The 18631-nt window shown below is 43.9% G+C and overlaps 1 protein-coding gene across 1 annotated transcript in view; it reads left to right on the top strand.

Annotated features, from left to right (window-relative positions):
* LOC147428166 (amino acid transporter AVT6A-like) overlaps nt 1-17618 on the top strand; it is a 43484-nt gene extending 25866 nt beyond the window's left edge. The window contains exons 3-5 of the mRNA XM_086497667.1: nt 15240-15446; nt 15982-16447; nt 17260-17618. Of these exons, the coding sequence (XP_086353793.1) occupies nt 15240-15446; nt 15982-16447; nt 17260-17377 (791 nt within the window). The 3' untranslated portion in view covers nt 17378-17618. The remainder of the gene's footprint in view (nt 1-15239; nt 15447-15981; nt 16448-17259) is intronic.
* Nucleotides 17619-18631: the final 1013 nt, after the last annotated feature.

Here is an 18631-nt window from a genome sequence, read left to right as displayed (position 1 = left end):
TACAGGGATCCTCATGTTTTAGCAAGATTGATTTGAAGAGTGGATATCATCAGATCTGAATCGCGTCGGGAGACGTCTACAAGACGGCCTTTCGGATGACTTTTGGGTTATTTGAGCTTTTGGTGATACCTTTTGGCCTAACCAATGCTCCTGCGATATTTAACCGGATAATGGATAGGATTTTTCGAGAGTACAGGCTATTTGTTGGCACTTTCTTTGACGATATCATTGTTTTCTCCAAGGATGAGGCAGAACATAGAGATCATCTGCTTCAGGTCTTTCAGGCATTACGAGATCACAAGTTAGTGATTAATGCGAAGAAAAGTGATTTTTTTTTCCTACCAGAGATACACTTTTTGGTTCACATTGTGTCAGCAGCAGGAGTGCAAATGGATCCGGCCAAGATAGAGACTATCTGTGATTGGCCCGATTTGAAGAATGTCCATGAAGTTAGAAGCTTCTTGGGATTGTGTTCGTACTACAGACGGCTCATTCGGCTATCAGAAAAAGCAGATGCGGTGGACAAACATCTTGTCATGATTTATTTCTGGATTGTCCATATGCAGGCACATAAGAAATTGGTGGTAAATACTTTGTCCCGAAAGCCGTTGGTTCTGGCTATTTCTGCGATACATCATAGGAACTTCGAGGATATGGTCGGTCAGTACGCCACAGAACAGATTTGCAGATGTATTCAGTTGAATACAGAAAGGGGAGATAGTAGCGGATTATTCCATTTGGGATGGCTACTTGATGAAGAAAACCATGTTGTGCGTTACACAGACGTTGAAGGGAAAAGGTTCTAACCGAATGCCACTATCCGCCTTTTACGGGTCGTCGATGCATTGCAACCACCTTGAAAGGATAGAGAGATACTTTTTTTTTGGTCGAGACTCAAGAAGGATGTGGACGAGTTTGTGCGCAGTTGCTTGGTATGCCCGAAGGTTAACTTTGACAAGCATAAAGCACAGGGATTGTTACAGCCTTTTACCCATACCCACCCGCCCTGGGAAAGTATTGCAAGGATTTCATCTCGGAGAACACAGTGTGGACACGATTGTTTATTGCGCAGGTCTTCAGATTACATGGCATGCTTGAGACGATTGTCTCCGACAGGACCCCATGTTCACGAGTTTGTTTTGGACGGCTATTTGGGAGAACATAGGCACGCGGTTGCAGTTCTCGTTCCACCTGCAGACTGACGGGCAATCAAAGATTGCTAATTCAGTGGTACTGGCTTTGTTGAAGTCTTCTTGGTTGGATCAGAAGACTACTTGGGAAAGGTTTTTACCTTTGGTGGAATATGCCTACAGAAACACGTTTGACTCTTTGATGGGGAAGAATTTGCTACGAAGATTCTACCCTTCCTTAGCGCAAAAGATAAGATTTTTCTTTGAAGCCGACCAGTTCACGAGGGACTTGGTCCGGAAGGCTTTGCAGAAATTTCAGGAAAGACAAAAAAAGACAGCAGATCGCCATTGTCGCGATTTGAAATTGAAGGAGAAGGATTAGGTGCTCTTACATTATGGGAAGGCACTATCGAGAAATAAAACAAAGGGGAAAGAAGTGGCTTCTTTGTAAGCTTAGCATGACATAGTGTGGACCTTTCTAGGTTTTCCAAATGTATCTCCTTTGGACTGAAGCTACCAGAATACTTGGAGGATTCACAATGTTTTTCATGTGAGTTTCTTGAAGCCTTTTGAAGGCGATGTGCCTGATGATGAACAACCCGAAATGGACGAAACCGAGTAGATACTCGTTCCAGAACAGACATTGGCATAGAAAGAAAGTAAGAAGGTAAAGCGAACTGACGGTTCTTGGTTAAATTCAAGACCTACTTCGCATTGGATGCGAAGCGAATGGAGGAGGAAGACCTAGCAGATATTCCTTGGAATGTGAATCTTTACCTTGAAGCTTTTGGTTTAGCATAGTCTACTCCAAATGGAACCTAGAATTCAGCTTGGTCGGAGATCTGGTGCAGTGCGTTTGCACAAGAGGGGAGTTACTCCGCTCCTTTGTCAACAGATGCCTCGATTTTTGAATACTAGAGTCATTGATGTCTCTTTGAGCTTTAGGGATACTGAGAGCTGACATAATTCTGCTGGATGACTTTATGAAATGGAATTCCGGAATATGAAACTGATTTGTTCTTGACTTGTTTTTAAGTGCAGGAACTGATAGACGAAATGGCTGCAGCATTTTTAACTAATTGATCTCGAATAGATGTACATGGTTGCAATAGGGGTTAGTCAATCGGGCATTGATGAGGTCCCGACTGGATCTAGATGCGATTGCTATCTACATTGCCGATAAATCTTGGTCTAAGATCCGAATGAATGTTGAATGTCATTTGATGTCCTGTGATGTGACTGTCAATTGGTACATGTGCTAGATGTGTGTTCCTAGTACATAGTACTAGGAGTAGTACTATGTACTAGGAGTCAGTGTCTGCTAAGACGGTTTATGGCCTCTGTCTGTTTTGCAGGCGTAATCGAGGGCGATTACAATGCTTTCAAGAGGGGGTTATGTCACAAAGTGATGACGTGGTTGCCCGAAACCCTAATTTTGCTAAAACCCTAACCCTAAAATAAAAAACCCTAATTCTGTGGAAACCCTAACCCTAACCTTGATTTGCTGATGTAGCAGGCTGACACGTGGCCTGTTGTACGGACACCAGCGTGATTTACGGAAAGCTGGGCAGATTTTGGCTTTTGCTTTTACTCAACGCAAGAGATGAGAGACAGAGAAGCTTTTGCTTTTATTTTATAAAAGCATAGAAGAATGAGAGAGAAAAAGCTTTTGCTTTATTTTAAAAGCTTTTGATCGGACAGCTTTTTGGAACTTGCTTTATTTTATAAGCAAGAGAGAGAAAGAGCCTTTGCTTTATTTATAGGCTTTTGATTTTCAGCTTTTGGGGCTCTGCTTTTGGCATCCCTTGTAACTTGAAATATGTGAGCAGGCCTCTCACAACTCAGAGCATCTGGACGCAGAGTTGGAGTGTGAGCGCCTGCCCGCACTCTTGTACTTTGAACTCAGATTAATACAAAAGGAAATATCGAAAGGGGCGCCAGTCTTTGGGGCCAATATCTCTAGGCACGGAACTCCACCGGGCCAGTGTCGAATAAATTGTGAACTGTGAACTGTTTTGAAGTGGTTATTTGGTGTTGTCGTGGTATATTCTTGACTTGGAGTGTCCAAGTCTGTTACAGTGCCTCCTATATAGGCAGCCCATTGGGCACTAGGATTAGTAGAAGAGGAAGCAGAAGATAGCCAACTTTTCAGCAGAATATAGTGAACATTTTCAGCTTCATCTCCCTTGCGTTTCTAGCCAAGATCAGTCAGCATTTTCTTCAGCTTTCCATCAACGTTTTCAGCCCTAGATGGTCAGCGTTTTTCAGCCAAGACAGCCAGCGTTTCCAGCTTGAAGCGCCAGTAGATCTCAGCCCAGCCTCATCGTGGTTGCAAACCCCTTACTATCGACACCACTAGCCCCTCAAACACTTCTGCTGCACATGACACGACTAGCCTTCTTTGCGTGTAGTCGTTCTATGGCCGCATGCTATTCGTGCCAATTTTGCATATAGTGGTGTATAGATTTGAAAGTTTGTGCCTTCAAAACTTTTGTTGCAAAAAATTGCAGAGAATTTTTGAGGCTTGAAAGCATCTCTTTTGGAGTTGTGGTTTAGAAGATACAGTCTGTTTCCTGCAGTGAGAGTTGGCCTCTTTCTTGTACATGTATCCCTTGTGTCTTCAATGACTCCTTCACCCTAAGATTGTGGAGGATTAGACTCGGGAGATTTTGACTCTTTTCTTTTTTTGATATCTATAATTTCCTCATGAAACTCACACTTAGCTATGCCAAGAACTTCACCCAAGGTAATCTCAACTTTGCTATTCAAAATCCTTTTCTCTAATATATGCTTCAAGTTTGTGGCAGCTTCAATGTCGGATTGTAGTTTGTATGCAAGGCCTTTTGCTTTTGCTTATGCTCTCTCTTTCTTCTTTCTTGAAGAATCATCCTCTGTAGGAACCTTAGGATATAGGATATGGCAGCTTGTAGGCGGTTTGATGTAGAGTACGTTGTAAAAGCTTACATGCTGTGGCATATTTACGCCTTGAAATTGTGGTTTTAAAGAGGGTCTTGGTGCAGGGGAAAGCTTTTTTCTTGAAGCGCATTGTTTGGTATGTGCCATAATTCCGTGCCATAGCAAGTGCTTCCTAGTTTTCATGGTGATTTTTTGGGTGAGCGTGTACTTGTAAATTCCCAAGGGATCACTGGCCTTTGAGTTGTGGTTTTGTGGGTGCTCCTTTGATATGGTTTGTGGTGTTGAATTTGTGAGTGCTATTGGGAGACATTGCTATAGAGGTGCCCCTTGTTCTTGTTTTCCTAACAACGCCTTTGAGTCAGATAGCAATATGTGGTTTTGGCTCATAATCATACATAAGTATGAACGGATTATAACCCGTAGCCGTGTGCTTAGTACTATTTTAAGCAAATTCACTCTGTGGGAGATGACCTTCCCCATCATATTGACGACAGGAGACATTTGCGCGAAGCATGCCCTCTATTGTTTGATTAGTGCGTTCGGCCTGTCCATCGGTTTTAGGAGGATCCGAGGATGACATGCACAAAAGGGTCTCCAATATTGGAAGACGTTTGCCAAAAATTACGAGTCAATTTGGGATCACAATCATTGACAATTTCCTCGGGCTAACCATGGAGAGCTGAGCTATGAGACAAAAAAAAGAGGCTTACCACTTGGCTCCTATCAAAAAGCGTATGGAAAATGTTTAAATGCAATATCCTCGCAATTTGAGCATTTTTGACCTAGTACGCAGATCTTTGTATTCATGTATGCTCGTGTATGTGCGTATGTGTCACGTGACACATCCCAACCCTATGTGTCCGTGGACAAGCTACACCATAGCAGGGTTTCCGTCAAAGTCCAGTCAAGTTAGATTAGGAGTGATATGGCACTTTTGTGAGTCTATTCGTAGACCGTGCATGCCCAGTCACTCAGTATAGATGCATATCCTCTGGTTGCACCTTGCACAAGCATAAGCATTTCCATCAGAGTCAGTTTGGGGATTTTTCAGATGACTTTATCCCATTTTTCCCTATTTTTGACATTTTTCATCACTTATTTATTAAGTGACTTTTGTTGGGTAGTCAGTAGGGCAAATTGGGTAAGTTAATTTATAAGCAAACCCAAGTTAGCACAAATTGGCAGATGAGCAGAGAGCACAACAGGCTTCCCCAAGCAACAGGTGTTCCCTCCCTCTCAGCAAGAACCTCCCCATCTCCTTGGCGAGGCCAGACCATCAAACCTAGCGTTCTCATCATAGGGCATCTTTCCTCGCCGGTGTTTACCAGATTACCATCGCCATCCCTTGTGCTGCCTAGCGTTTTTCACCATTGCAGGAAATCGCCAGCAAGTGACCAGACCAGCGTTTTTTGCAAGACACTAACGCCAGCCAACACCCAGTTTTGCAGCGTTTTTGGGAGCAGCCTTGACAGCGATTTTTCAGCCCATTATAACCTGCTGTGGCAGCGTTTCCAGCCAGCCTATCGACAGCCCGAACCAGCCCTGAAACGCAGCAGAGACTCAGTTTTACAGCCACCAACAGCCCCCATCAAAAACGCAGCAAACCCTAGAAGAAGCAGCGCTTTATTCTCTGCAATTCAGCCCTGAAACCGCAGCAGAATCCCAGATCCCTTCAGCGTTTACTTGGGTGTGGCGATTCCTAATCTTGTTTTGTTGAAGAGTGACAGGAATCCCAAGAAAGAAGGGCTTGTCCAACCTCCCCTTGTGTCTCTTTTCACTCATTGAGAGCGGACCGTGCACTTAGCAGCCGGCCAATCGATGTGAGGTGGGAAAAAGCAACCTTGGTGTGATCGCAAGGCCGCCAAGGGGTGCGCCCGCAGAAAAGGGTAGAACTCGGGTGAAGAGAAGATCCTTCTCCAACGCGATTAGCAAGCGAAAGAAACCCTCAAGAACCTCAAGAACCCAAGATTCTCACGAATCAAGGACCTCAAGAACCTCAAGACCCTCAAGAACGAAGTTCCTCGCGAGCTTAAGACCACAAGATCATAGTGCATGGTCGTCACCCAAAGCGGCATGGATACTTTGCCTTCAGGTGATGAGCATGAGATAGGCGACGAAGGATTCTCCCCACCAGGTGGTTTTTCCAACCCTCCCCCTTCGCCATCTACGCCAAACCCTATGGAGGCAATGATGAAGCAAATGATTGCCATGATGGATCGACAGGACGACAAGCGCCTTGCTTTGGAACGCGAGCGCGACGCAAGAAAAGAACTAAGGAAGGAAGAAGCCGCAGCAAGAAACGCAGCATTGGAGGTCGATCGTGCTGCGCATAGATTGGCTATGGAGGGCTGAGCGTGAAGCTCAAAGGGAGCTTCGCAATCAAGAATTTATTGCCCAAGTCCTAGCCTCGAAGACCGATCCACCCATAGATCGGGGAAGTTCGTCAAGTGGCGCAAGCCACGATGCGGACTCCAATCATCCAGTCACAGAAAAGTTGACTTTCAGTAAGTATGACGGTAAGATGGATGCTACAATTATTCATTCTTGGTTGCATCAATTTAATGCTTATTTTGCGACAACTAAGAAAACAAGAAATAGCAAAGTTTTGACGGCAGCTATGTACCTTGCCGGTGATGCCATCAATTGGTACCATGCATGGCAAGAGGCACAGCTAGCCGCGCACCTAGAGGCAGCCGACGATTTCATGCCCCTCTCTTTTAGTTGGGCTGATTTCCAAGACAAGCTCAAGGCGCGGTTTATACCACCTCAGTATCTTGTACGCTTGAAAGAGGATTGGCGTAATCTCAAGCAACATGGTATGTCAGTCATGTCTTTTTCTAACCGTGTTTTGCAGCTAGGCACTCAACTACGCAAGTCGGATGATGAGCGCAAAGAGGCTTTTCTCTTTGGGTTAGACGAATACATCAAGTTTGATGTCGAAGTCTTTGACCCCGCGGATCTCAACAAGGCGGTAGCAATCGCTCTCGCCCAAGAGATGAAGCACAACAAGGGAAAGCCTAAGGAGAACAAGTCTTCTCAAGGGACATCTCAGAATTCTCAGAACACACAGAACAGTAAGAACGGTAAGAATGGTAATTCTTCTAGCCCTTCTTCCTCTAATTCCTCGGAAAAGAACTCTCACAATGAATCTAAGGGTAAAGCTAAAGCACCTGCAAAACCTAAGCTAACCCCTGATGAAAAAGCTTCTCAAGGAATTGTAGGAGGATACATCACGGCTGAAGAACAAGTGACTTATGCTAAAGAAGGTAGATGTTTTCAATGTCACATTAAGGGTCACATTAAGAAAAACTGTCCTAAGACAGTCACACCTAAAGAACCAAAGGCACCTGCAACTACCACAAACTCTGTCTCAACACAACCTTTATCATCTCATGACTCTGACACACACATTGATGAATCTCTCATGAAGTGTTATGGTCATGTAAAAGGACAACGTTTTATCATATTGTTTGATCCAGGTAGTATGCATGATGTGATTAGTCCCCCTCTTGTTGAGAGAGCCCGCTTAAAGGTTAGTCAGAAATCTCCTATCGAGGTTTCTGGCTTCGCTCCTGGTATGGACTCTCTCATCACGACGGAGTGCCTTGATGTGATGTTTACCGTTTAGCAAGTTTCTTTTAGTAGTATGTGATATGATTTTGGACATGAAGTGGTTTCGTGAACTGAACCCTCTCGTTGATTGGGAGGCTCTAACTCTCACTTTGCATGCCAAAACAGATTCCCCCCTCATCATTCGTGCTGAGGAGGGCTTGCATTCTTTGCCTCTCATCTCGCATGTGCGGGTAAAGCATGAATTACGACGAGGAGCACAAGCGGCATTCATATATGCTGCCCCGGTTTCCCAGAGCATTCAGGCTCCAGGTAAGTATTCGGAGTTGTTTATGAAATTTAAACATCTCTTTTTGCAGGATGATCTTCCACCTCGTCTTCCACCGGAGCGGCCGGAGGACCATCGCATCGAGCTTATGGAGGGAGCGCAGCCTGTCAGTAAGGCTCCCTACCGTTTGAACAAGTCACAGGAGGAAGAGTTAGAGCGACAACTCACGGAGTTGGTGGCTAGAGGATTCATACGTCCTAGTGCAAATCCTTTTGCTGTCCCTATTTTGTTCATTCGCAAGAAGGATGGTTCATCTCGTTTGTGTGTTGATTACAGGGCATTAAACAAGATGACCGTCAAGAACAAGTTTGCGATGCCTCGCATTGAGTATATCCTCAATAGGCTCAATGGGGCAAAGGTTTTCAGCAAGGTCGATCTCAAAAGTGGATACCATCAGGTACGGGTATTCAAAGGCGACATTTTCAAGACTGCCTTTCGCACTGAGCGAGGGCAATGGGAGTATATTGTTATGCCTTTGGATTGACAAGAGCCATGGGTACATTCAACCGTCTCATGGTAGGTCGTTTCGGCGACATGGTAGGTGTATGTGTGTTCATCTTTTTAGATGATATTGTCATTTTTTCTGCGTCGTGGGAACAACATGAAAGAGATGTTGAACGGGTACTAACTCGTTTGGATGAGTGTCAGTTGTACATTGCAGCTAAGAAGTTTGAATTTTTTCTTACTAAAGTCACTTATCTGGGTTATATCATTTCTGCAGAAGGCGTCCAGCTAGACCCCGCGAAGGTGGAACAGGTTCGTAATTGGGATTTGCCCAAAACTGCATATGATGTGCGTTCTTTTCTTGGTTTATGTCAAGCATATAGTTCGCACACAGAGAATTTTGCACGCATTGTTGCACCTATGACTGATGTTTTGAAAGGGGTAAAGACTCGCCGTCAGCGCGTAGACTTGCTCGAAGCAGCCATTGAGGCTTTCGCAACTCTCAAGGTTGCGGTGACAGAAGCATCGTGTCTTATCCTTGCCTCTTGGGATGATCCCTTTGAGGTATGGACGGATGCGAGCAACGTCGCCATAGGCGCTGTGCTCCAGCACCATGGTCGCCTAGTAGCTTTCCTTAGCCGGAAGCTCAATAGTGTGGAAAAGAATTATTTAGTTTATGATAAAGACCTTTTGTCTGTCATTCACTCTCTTAAGCATTGGAAGCATTTTTTGTATGGTAGAGAGTTTATAGTGCGCACATATCATCAAGCCCTCAAGTGGCTCCATTCTATGCCTAGTGCACATTGGAGTGATCGCCAAGCGCGGTGGTCACAATTTTTTGAGCAATTTGGTGGTTTGATTGAGTATGTGCCGGGAAAAGCTAACCCTGTTGCAGATGCGTTGAGTCGCAAAGGACAGATTTTGGCTCTTGAGTCAAGAACCACATTTTCTATACAGGGTGAGTCTTTTGACAGCATGAAGAATCAGTATGCAGATTCGGAGTTTGGTAAGTATTGGTTGCAGGCTCTTGCTTCCCAAGGGCCCAACAACTATCTCATTCGTGATGGATTGTTATTTTTTCGTCAGCGTCTATGTGTGTGGCCCTCTCTTAGGCAAGCCATATTGCATGATGCACATGACTCTCTCACGGGTGGGCACAGGGATATGAACACCACATTGGAAAAGATTGAACAATTTTTCTATTGGCCTAAAATGCGAAAAGATGTGTTTAGTTATGTCACACATTGCACTATTTGTCAAAAAGTGAAAGCTCCTCGGGGTAAGCAGCAGGCCTCTTGCTTCCGCTGCCTATTCCCGAGGGACCTTTCCAGGATATCTCTATGGATTTTGTGACTAACTTACCACCAAGTCAGCATTCAAGGAACACTCAATGTTTAACTATTGTTGATTGTTTCAGCAAATTCTGCATGTTGATTCCTTGTAAGGCCACAGTTACTGCACAGGATGTTGCACGATTGTTCATAAAGCATTGGTACCGCCTCTGTGGTTTGCCAAAGTCCATTGTTTCAGATAGGGATGTTAAGTTTACCTCCAACTTTTGGCGTGCACTCTTTGAAAATTTTGGCACAAAGTTGAATTTTTCATCCGCTTTTCATCCACAGTCAGATGGTCAAACGGAAATTTATAATCAGTTAGCTTTTGATGTGTTGAAGTCTTATGTTCATGATTAGCAGTCTCAATGGGAGCTCTATCTCCCATTGGTACAGGCTATTCTCAATGATTCGTTCTCTTCTGCTATTGGTCGAACTCCCTATGAGGCAGCTTTTGGCCGTCGATTCCAGTTATTGTTGACTCGATCGGTCAGTCAAATGCTTGATGCCAATGCTGAGAGTCAATCATTGGATGAGATTTCTGAGAGTGTGAAGCTTCAGCTAAGCAAGGCTCATGAATCTTATTCTCGACAGGCTAACAAGCATTGTGAGGAGGTCTCGATCAAGGAAGGAGATTGGGTGTATCTACTGATTATGAAACAGCGTCTTAAGCAAGTTGGAAAGAAATGTCCTAAATTATCTTTTCGTATGTATGGTCCATTTCCAGTCATCAAAAAGATTAATGAGGTTTCAATGAAATTAAAGTTGCCTAACTCATGGTCAATGCACAACGTTTTCCATGTTTCTTGGTTGAAAGTGTTTCAGGGAACACCTCCAAAGGACGTTTCGAAAGAAGAAGAGCCGGAGATCATCGATGAAGCAGAGGTCATGGAGCCGGAGCAAGTCTTGTTGCATCGGTTTCGCCATGGTTCGAAGAAACAAGTACGAGAGTATTTTTTGAAGTTCAAAGATCGAGGAACCTATGAAGCGGTGTGGGTAGACGAAGAGTTCTTCAAGGATTATCCAGAGTTGTTGGCAGACTACAAGGAAGCCATGCAGCTCAGTACCAGTACCTCACGTTAAAAAGGAGGGGATGTCACGTGACACATTCCAACCCTATGTGTATGTGGACAAGCTACACCATAGCAGGGTTTCTGTCAAAGTCCAGTCAAGTTAGATTAGGAGTGATCTGGCACTTTTGTGAGTCTATTCGTAGACCGTGCATGCCCAGTCACTCAGTATAGATGCATATCCTCTGGTTGCACCTTGCACAAGCATAAGCATTTCCATCAGAGTCAGTTCGGGGATTTTTCAGATGACTTTATCCCATTTTCCCCTATTTTTGACATTTTTCATCACTTATTTATTAAGTGACTTTTGTTGGGTAGTCAGTAGGGCAAATTGGGTAAGTTAATTTATAAGCAAACCCAAGTTAGCACAAATTGGCAGATGAGCAGAGAGCACAACAGGCTTCCCCAAGCAGCAGGTGTTCCCTTCCTCTCAGCAAGAACCTCCCCATCTCCTTGGCGAGGCCAGACCATCAAACCTAGCGTTCTCATCATAGGGCATCTTTCCTCGCCGGTGTTGACCATTCCTCGCCGGTGTTTACCAGATTACCATCGCCATCCCTTGTGTTGCCTAGCGTTTTTCACCATTGCAGGAAATCGCCAGCAAGTGACCAGACCAGCGTTTTTTGCAAGACACTAACGCCAGCCAACACCCAGTTTTGCAGTGTTTTTGGGAGCAGCCTTGACAGCGATTTTTCAGCCCATTATAACCTGCTGTGGCAGCGTTTCCAGCCAGCCTATCGACAGCCCGAACCAGCCCTGAAACGCAGCAGAGACTCAGTTTTACAGCCACCAACAGCCCCCATCAAAAACACAGCAAACCCTAGAAGAAGCAGCGTTTTATTCTCTGCAATTCAGCCCTGAAACCGCAGCAGAATCCCAGATCCCTTCAGCGTTTTTCATCCCATATTCAGCCCGACAAAAACAGTTAAGTTTCAGCCACAGGGAAGATCCCAGAGCCAGGCTAAGTCGCCGCCGTCTCCATCGTCGTCGTCTCGTCATCGGCATAGTCCAATAGCATCAGTCCATTGCATTTGCATTGCACTCTTTCGTGCAATCAAGTAGACCACTCTCGCCGACGAGAGTGGGGCCTTCGGAGGAGGGTTTTACAACCTCTCGGTGTCGTATCTCTTCTCTCTCCCTCTCTCAGTCTCATTCATTTGCACGCACTAGATCCACTCACTTTGTTCGTGATCACCACACTCTCTATAAGACGGAAAGCTCTCTCTTTCCCTAAGAACTAAAAGGAACCTTGAGCAGTAAAGATCACTAATCTTGAGAAAATACAACATTCATTCCGCTGCACCTTACAGTATGGTGTGGGTGTGGGAGCATATATTGGGTACTTAGTTCTGGACCCACCGTGGGCATTGACAATGTTAGCGAGCATTTCATAGTATTTAGTCAATACTATGCATGATGGAGCTGGCGGTTATATTGTCTTGTGGGTGACTACCATGAGTTTATGCATTTTCCTTGGAGGGTGACTCTGGGCTTATCTTGGATTCATCGAGGTATATTTTTTAGTTGTATAGGTAGACACGTAGACTTCACATTGCGAAGTTTTCGTCCCAATTACGACGAGTTGATATGGTGCTAATTCTATCCATCTTCTGTGCTCCCTATGCCTTGTCAACTATGTAGCAAGCTTGAACACTCCCAAGCGAGAGTTTAATAGCAACACACAAACAAAAACTTCAAAATATCTAACTTACATGGCTCGGCTTCGTTCCGTGTCCAGAGGTATTGGTCCCAAAGTCTCGCGCCCCTTTCGGTAAATACAACTCTCGAGGGACCTTTGCTCTCAGACTCAGTGTTCAGATGCTCTATAGAGTGAGGCCCCAAGGGCTCTTATAAACAATACAAGGGATGCCCAAAAGCAGAGCCTCAAAAGCTACAAGTTCCAAAAGCATCTGGTCCAAAAACTGGCGCCAAAAGCTGGCAGCACAGATCGTGGAAATCCGTACAGGTGCCGCGTTAGCAATCATCACGAGTTGCAGGTTGTCCGTACAATTCTGCCACGTCAGTATTCCTACGCAAATCACGGGCGGTCTGTGCAACTTTGCCACATTAGCATTAATTCTTTTCCCTTTTGGCCCCTTCGGACGGGGTACCTTAAGTTGGTTAGACTTATAGGGTCATGCCACGTCATCGTTTTGTGACATACCCCCTCTTGAAAGAATTGTAATCGTCCTCGATTACCCTTGCAAATATCAGACACAAGCCACAAACTAGTTTAGTAGACATTGACTCTTAAGTACCGATGCGATAGATGACACGAATCCAACACTTGCACAAAGACGACAGTCACCGAACATTCACATCACATTCAAATCAAATCACATAAAATCCATCGAGATCTAGGACCATGATCCCTCGGCAACGTGTTTAGCAATTGCATCTAGATCCACACCGGACCTCACTAATGGTGGATTGACTAATTCTGATTGCTATCATGTCCATAGAATCTCAAGACCGAAATGCTACAGTCATTTTGTCTTTCAAACCTGCACTCAAATACAATCACATGAGAGAGCACACATAAATCGGAATCATTTCGGGAATTCCCATGTCGAAGTACTTCTTTCATAAAATCATATAGCAGAATATTGTCAGCCCATTAGTATCCCTGACATCCAAAGGAAAATGAGTGACTTTATTCCATCTTGGTAACCTGTGACAAAGGAGCGGAGTGACTCTCCTCTTGTGTAGTCTCGTCTGCACCAGATTATACCGTGTTGATCTGCGGGATCTCTCGAAATAGTCAAAGCTAGACCGAAAATCTCAAGGAAAAGTTCCAATATCTGAGGAGTATCTGCTAGGTCCTCCTCCTCCATCCCCTTCGCATCCAATGTCGGAGAGTTCTTGACTAAGTAAGAGCCGCCGTTCACTTTACCTTCCAATTTTCTTTCCCTATGAGCAGTATCTGTTTCAAAACGAGAATCTCCTCGCTCTCTTCCATTTCATGTTGCTTCTCAGGCGCCTTATTGATTGGCACCTCACTCTTAAAAGGTTTCGATACACTCACATGAAAAGCATTGTGATCTTCTAAGTATCTGGCAACTTCAGTTTAAAGGCAACGCAGATTGCGGAAATACAGGTGCCACGACAACAGTCATCGCGATTTGCGGGCTGTCTGTACAGTTTTGCCACGTTAGCATCCCCCCCCGCAAATCACGGGTCGTCCGTACAGCTCTGACACGTCAGGAGCGAGCGCGATCTGCGGGTTGTCCGTACAGTTTTGCCATGTCAACATCCCTCCGCAAATCACAGACGGTCTGTACAGCTATGCCACGTCAGCTGTTACAGGCTTGGCCTGGTAGAACAAAACGTGGAGATGCGTACTGTTTCCACGTCAGCTTGCCAATGCAATTCTCGGTTGTCTGTACAATTCTCCCACGTCATCAGTTTTTGACATCAACATTAATTCTTTTGTCCCTTTTGGCCCCTTCGGACGGGGTACCTTAAGTTGGATAGACTTATAGGGTCATGCCACATCATCATTTTGTAACAAACTACCCTCATTTTTGTGCTAATTTTTCCTGTTTAATACTTCTATTAGTGCTAGGCTTCATTGTGGGGTTGAATCTGCCCTGCATCTCTAGAGTTATGATAGAAACTCAGTACGCAGATCTTTGTATTCATGTATGCTCGTGTGTGTGTGTGTGGGGGGGGGGGAGCATATATTGGTCACCTAGTTCTACACCCACAATTGGGCACTGATGACATTGATGGGGATGCCGTAGTATTTAGTCAATACTATGCACAATGGAGCTGATGGTTATATTGTCCTATGGGTGACTACCATAAGTCCGTACCTTGCACTTTCCTTGAATGGTGAATCTGGGCTTATCCTGGATTCATCTAGGTATATATTTTTGGCTCAGTGATCTTGCCAAACTTAATGGACTGTCTACAAGAAGCACTTGTTTAAGTGGAAGGGAAGATCACTAAGATTTGTGACATTGTTGATGAGAATAGGTTAGAAACATTTAGTCCCAAATTTCTTTTGGACTTCAATAATTCCAAAGGTGGTAATCGCGTTGTGTCCACTTTGTATACACACTGGTCTATGGCATAGTGTGTGTGTGAGCACATGTGCGTGCAGGTGAGCCTCTGAGTTTGGAGGCTAGTGGAGGCGTTTTGTGGATAAGGGACTAAATGTCAGGGCTGGAATCCATGTGAAAGTGGCTGTTATGGTCAGTTGCAAGTGTCATTTGTTCATCAGGCTGCGTTAGACATAAACACCTATGCAAACATGGACACCCACACGCTTGTTTGCAACAAATAAAGATGTCTTTGAAACATTATGTTTGATGTTTCAGTTTGGGATGCAAACGTCCAAGTGGGCCAATTTGGATGGTTAATCATCGTTTGATGTTTTGAGTTTGCAGTTTCCCTGTTTGGGAATATTGAAATTGTGTCCTCATTTTATTTTGTGTTGATGTTTTAGATTCATTGGAGCTTACTTCAGCTTTGTCAGTTGGGTTGGCGATCTTGTTTGTCGTTGTTACTGCTGCAATTTTTCTGTACAAGCTAGCTGTTGGAACTATTGGCTTACCAAAGTTGCTCCCTACATTTAGCCTGGATGCATCCACCATTTTGGGTTACTTCTCAGTGGTGCCAATTTTGGTGACAGCTTATATTTGCCACCATTCAAGTAAGTTTGAGATGAAGAGTGGAATGTCTGTAAATGTGGAACTAAAGTATTTCATCACAGGGAGAAGACATTGAGTTGCAAATGCGAAAGTTATCTTCGTGAAATTGATGAGTTGAAGTTGTGTATTTAAGTTAAGAGGACTATTGGTCTATTGGATCAGGTGCTTTAGTCAGAATAGGATTTGCCCTGTTCAGTGTTGCTTTTAGAGCGTTTTCACTTTTCTTCTCTTTATCTCATCATAAGATTTTTTAGTGGTATGCTATTCCCTTCTCCGTCCTTTTTTGTCAATTTGTAATGTTCTGTTTCCTGTCAAATTGTGTTGTTTTGTGGAAAGCGCTTGGTGGTCCGCTTTATTGATGCAGTCTTATCAATATTGTCTTTTTAGTTTCTGCTTGATGGCCAGTAAGTTCTTTACTTGGTTATAATCTTATTACTCTTCTATGTCCTTTTCTTCTTGTTTAGAGATGCTTGTAAAGTTATGGTTCAATATGCAGAATTGCGGAGGGATTCATTCTCTTGTTGTTTTCCTTCGCAGTCCATCCTATATTAAATGAGTTGAAAAGGGCGTCGGACTCTACCAAAGTGATACGATTTTCTCTTGGACTTTGCACGTCAATATACGTCACAACAAGCGTATTTGGATACCTGCTCTTTGGAGAGGGTACATTAAGTGACGTATTGTCCAACTTTGATGCAGACCTTGAAGTGCCACATGGTGCAGTTTTGTCAGATGTTGTCCGTGTGGGATATGCTGTTCATCTCATGTTGGTTTATCCTCTGCTCAACTTCTCCCTCCGCCTCAATGTGGATGGGCTTGTTTTCCCCAGGGCTCGTCCGATTTCTCTGGATGATCGACGATTTTACTCTATGACATTTTGCCTTGTTGCTGTAGCTTTTGTTGGCGCTTCATTTGTCCCGGATATATGGGATGCATTTCAGTTTACAGGGTCCACATCAGCTGTCTGCCTTGGCTTTGTCTTCCCTGGATCCCTTGTGTTGAGGTATGATCTTAGATTAACTTTTTCAACGGATGTTTGGAGATGCACAAACTATTCGTAATCTGATGATTCATGTGTAATGCATGCATGTTATCAACAATGTGGATGCATAATGTGTATTACATAATGTTTCTCCTCATTTGCCAACTCTGAAGGTCTTTTAATGCGAGAATCAAATATGAATTTCTTGGATCCCTGAAAAGTATCGAGCCAAGCCCACAACTTGAGGAAAGATAAGATGAGCTCTCTTATGATGTATCACTTGAGCTCTAATTTGATGGACTAAATTTTGGTGGGTTGGGTGCCCAAAGATCCAAGGTATGTAGTGATAGGAATAGCCAATTGCCAGAAGCTGAGAAAACTGAGAAAAGGCCAGGGGGGGAAAAACCTTCCTGAAAGGGAGTAAAAAGGGCCTTGGCCACTAACTAAACAAGAAGAGAGTGAATGCCTGATAGCTCTTGAAAAGGTCAGCACCATCAACCGGCTGAGCAGGAGCAAAAGCCTCAAGTCTGATCTCGAAGACACCAAGAAGAGCCACACCAAACAACTGAGTAGCCTTAGCGAGCAAGACAAAAATTTGTAGAACATATCCAAGCTAGGAGAGGAATCTATGATTATGTTTTTTAAGGAGTTAAAACCTGATGTTAGATACTGTGGTATTTGGTTTTGCTCAAAAATTCCGTCAGATCTTAATTTATACCTTTCATAATTAATCGAAGCGAACTTGTTAAGTTCAAGTTGCCATTTGTACTTTCTCTGTTCCGAGCTATGTTTGCTGGCTGAATACTGAAGTTATCTAGATGTTATCGTTGCAGAGATGTACACAACATCGCTACAAGGCGAGAAAAAGTGGTTGCATGGTTTATGGTATTACTGGCTGCAGGGGCAAGTTGCATTGCCATCTCTGGAGACATTTATGAACTATTTGCGTAGTGAGCCAAGGGTTTTGGTGGTCAGAGAACAGTGTCGAGTGGAGAAAGAGTTGTTCTCGCACCATAAATTTGTCAAATTTCTGTGAGATACAAGGTTGCGCGTGCAACACCGTCGGCAATTGCAGACGATATACTTCCTGCTACTTTTTCATGCTCATGTATAACATTCAATAATTATGTTCAAGTTTTCCTCAATGTAAGCCTGGATTTTTATAAATTTTTAGGTGGTAATTATCTTTCAACATGTCTTTCTTCTTCGGTTTTCAAGTAGAATATATAAGGGTTGTGGCCTTTCATGTTGGAGCACCTCATTGTAGCTTAACGCAATTGAATGGACAATGAAATGAGATTTACAGAATGTTTGAAGCTTTGAAATTCAATGAAGGTCTGTAAATCAGCCACTGAAGAACCTAGACTCTTCAGAACATTGCTCACACCATGTTTTCCAATTTTAGCAAGTCTTGCTAGGGCAATTGTCATCGCTTATGAACCCAAATCTGGGTGACCTATTCACGAGGATGAAGAAGCTTGGGTGAAAGTAAATGTTTGAATTGAGTGATTAAAAAAATCAGCACATGAGGTGTATGTTGGAATTAGGGTTGTAGAGAAACACACACAGCTTGGAGAAGATGAAGGAAGCTCAAGGCACACAATAGAGAGTCTGTTACTTAGTGTGCAATGGAAAGATAGAGTAATGGGCGTATATACAATGCTTGGGGAAAAAAACCTCTTAAAGAGGGAAAAAAATGCCTCTACGGTTCTAGTATGTTCACACACATCACTACCACATGTATATGGTAACAAATCCCCCTTGCAGTGGTGCAGTGAACGAGAGCTTGCACATGAGTAAAAGCAAGTGCCATGTTTTGAGGACATGATCAATCCACAAAGGGGAGTAAGCCCAAAGCTTTGCGGAAAGCTTCAAACTTCTCACGAGACAATGCCTTTGTGAAAAGACATGTAAGGTTGTCCTGTGTTGGCACATAAGCCAAGCTGATCTCTCTTGTTGAGAGCCTCTCCCTGACATTGTGGTAATGCATCTCAATGTGCTTTGTACGAGCATGAAAATTGGGTTTCTCGCAATTGCCAATGCGCTATGACTGGCAGTGTACATAGTGTTGGTAGTGTCTTGGTCAACACCCAAATTGAGCCATAAGGCGTCTGAGCCATACACACTCAACTGTAGCTGTGAAGATTGCCCTGTACTCAGCCTCAACTCGAAGTGGCCACAGTAGGTTGTTGCTTGCTCAACCAT

This window comes from Adiantum capillus-veneris, chromosome 23 (genome assembly GCF_014529385.1).
Source record: "Adiantum capillus-veneris isolate H3 chromosome 23, ASM1452938v2, whole genome shotgun sequence".
Taxonomy (NCBI): domain Eukaryota; kingdom Viridiplantae; phylum Streptophyta; class Polypodiopsida; order Polypodiales; family Pteridaceae; genus Adiantum; species Adiantum capillus-veneris.
Note: the sequence above shows the minus strand (reverse complement) of the source record. Positions and strands in the feature narration are given on the sequence as shown.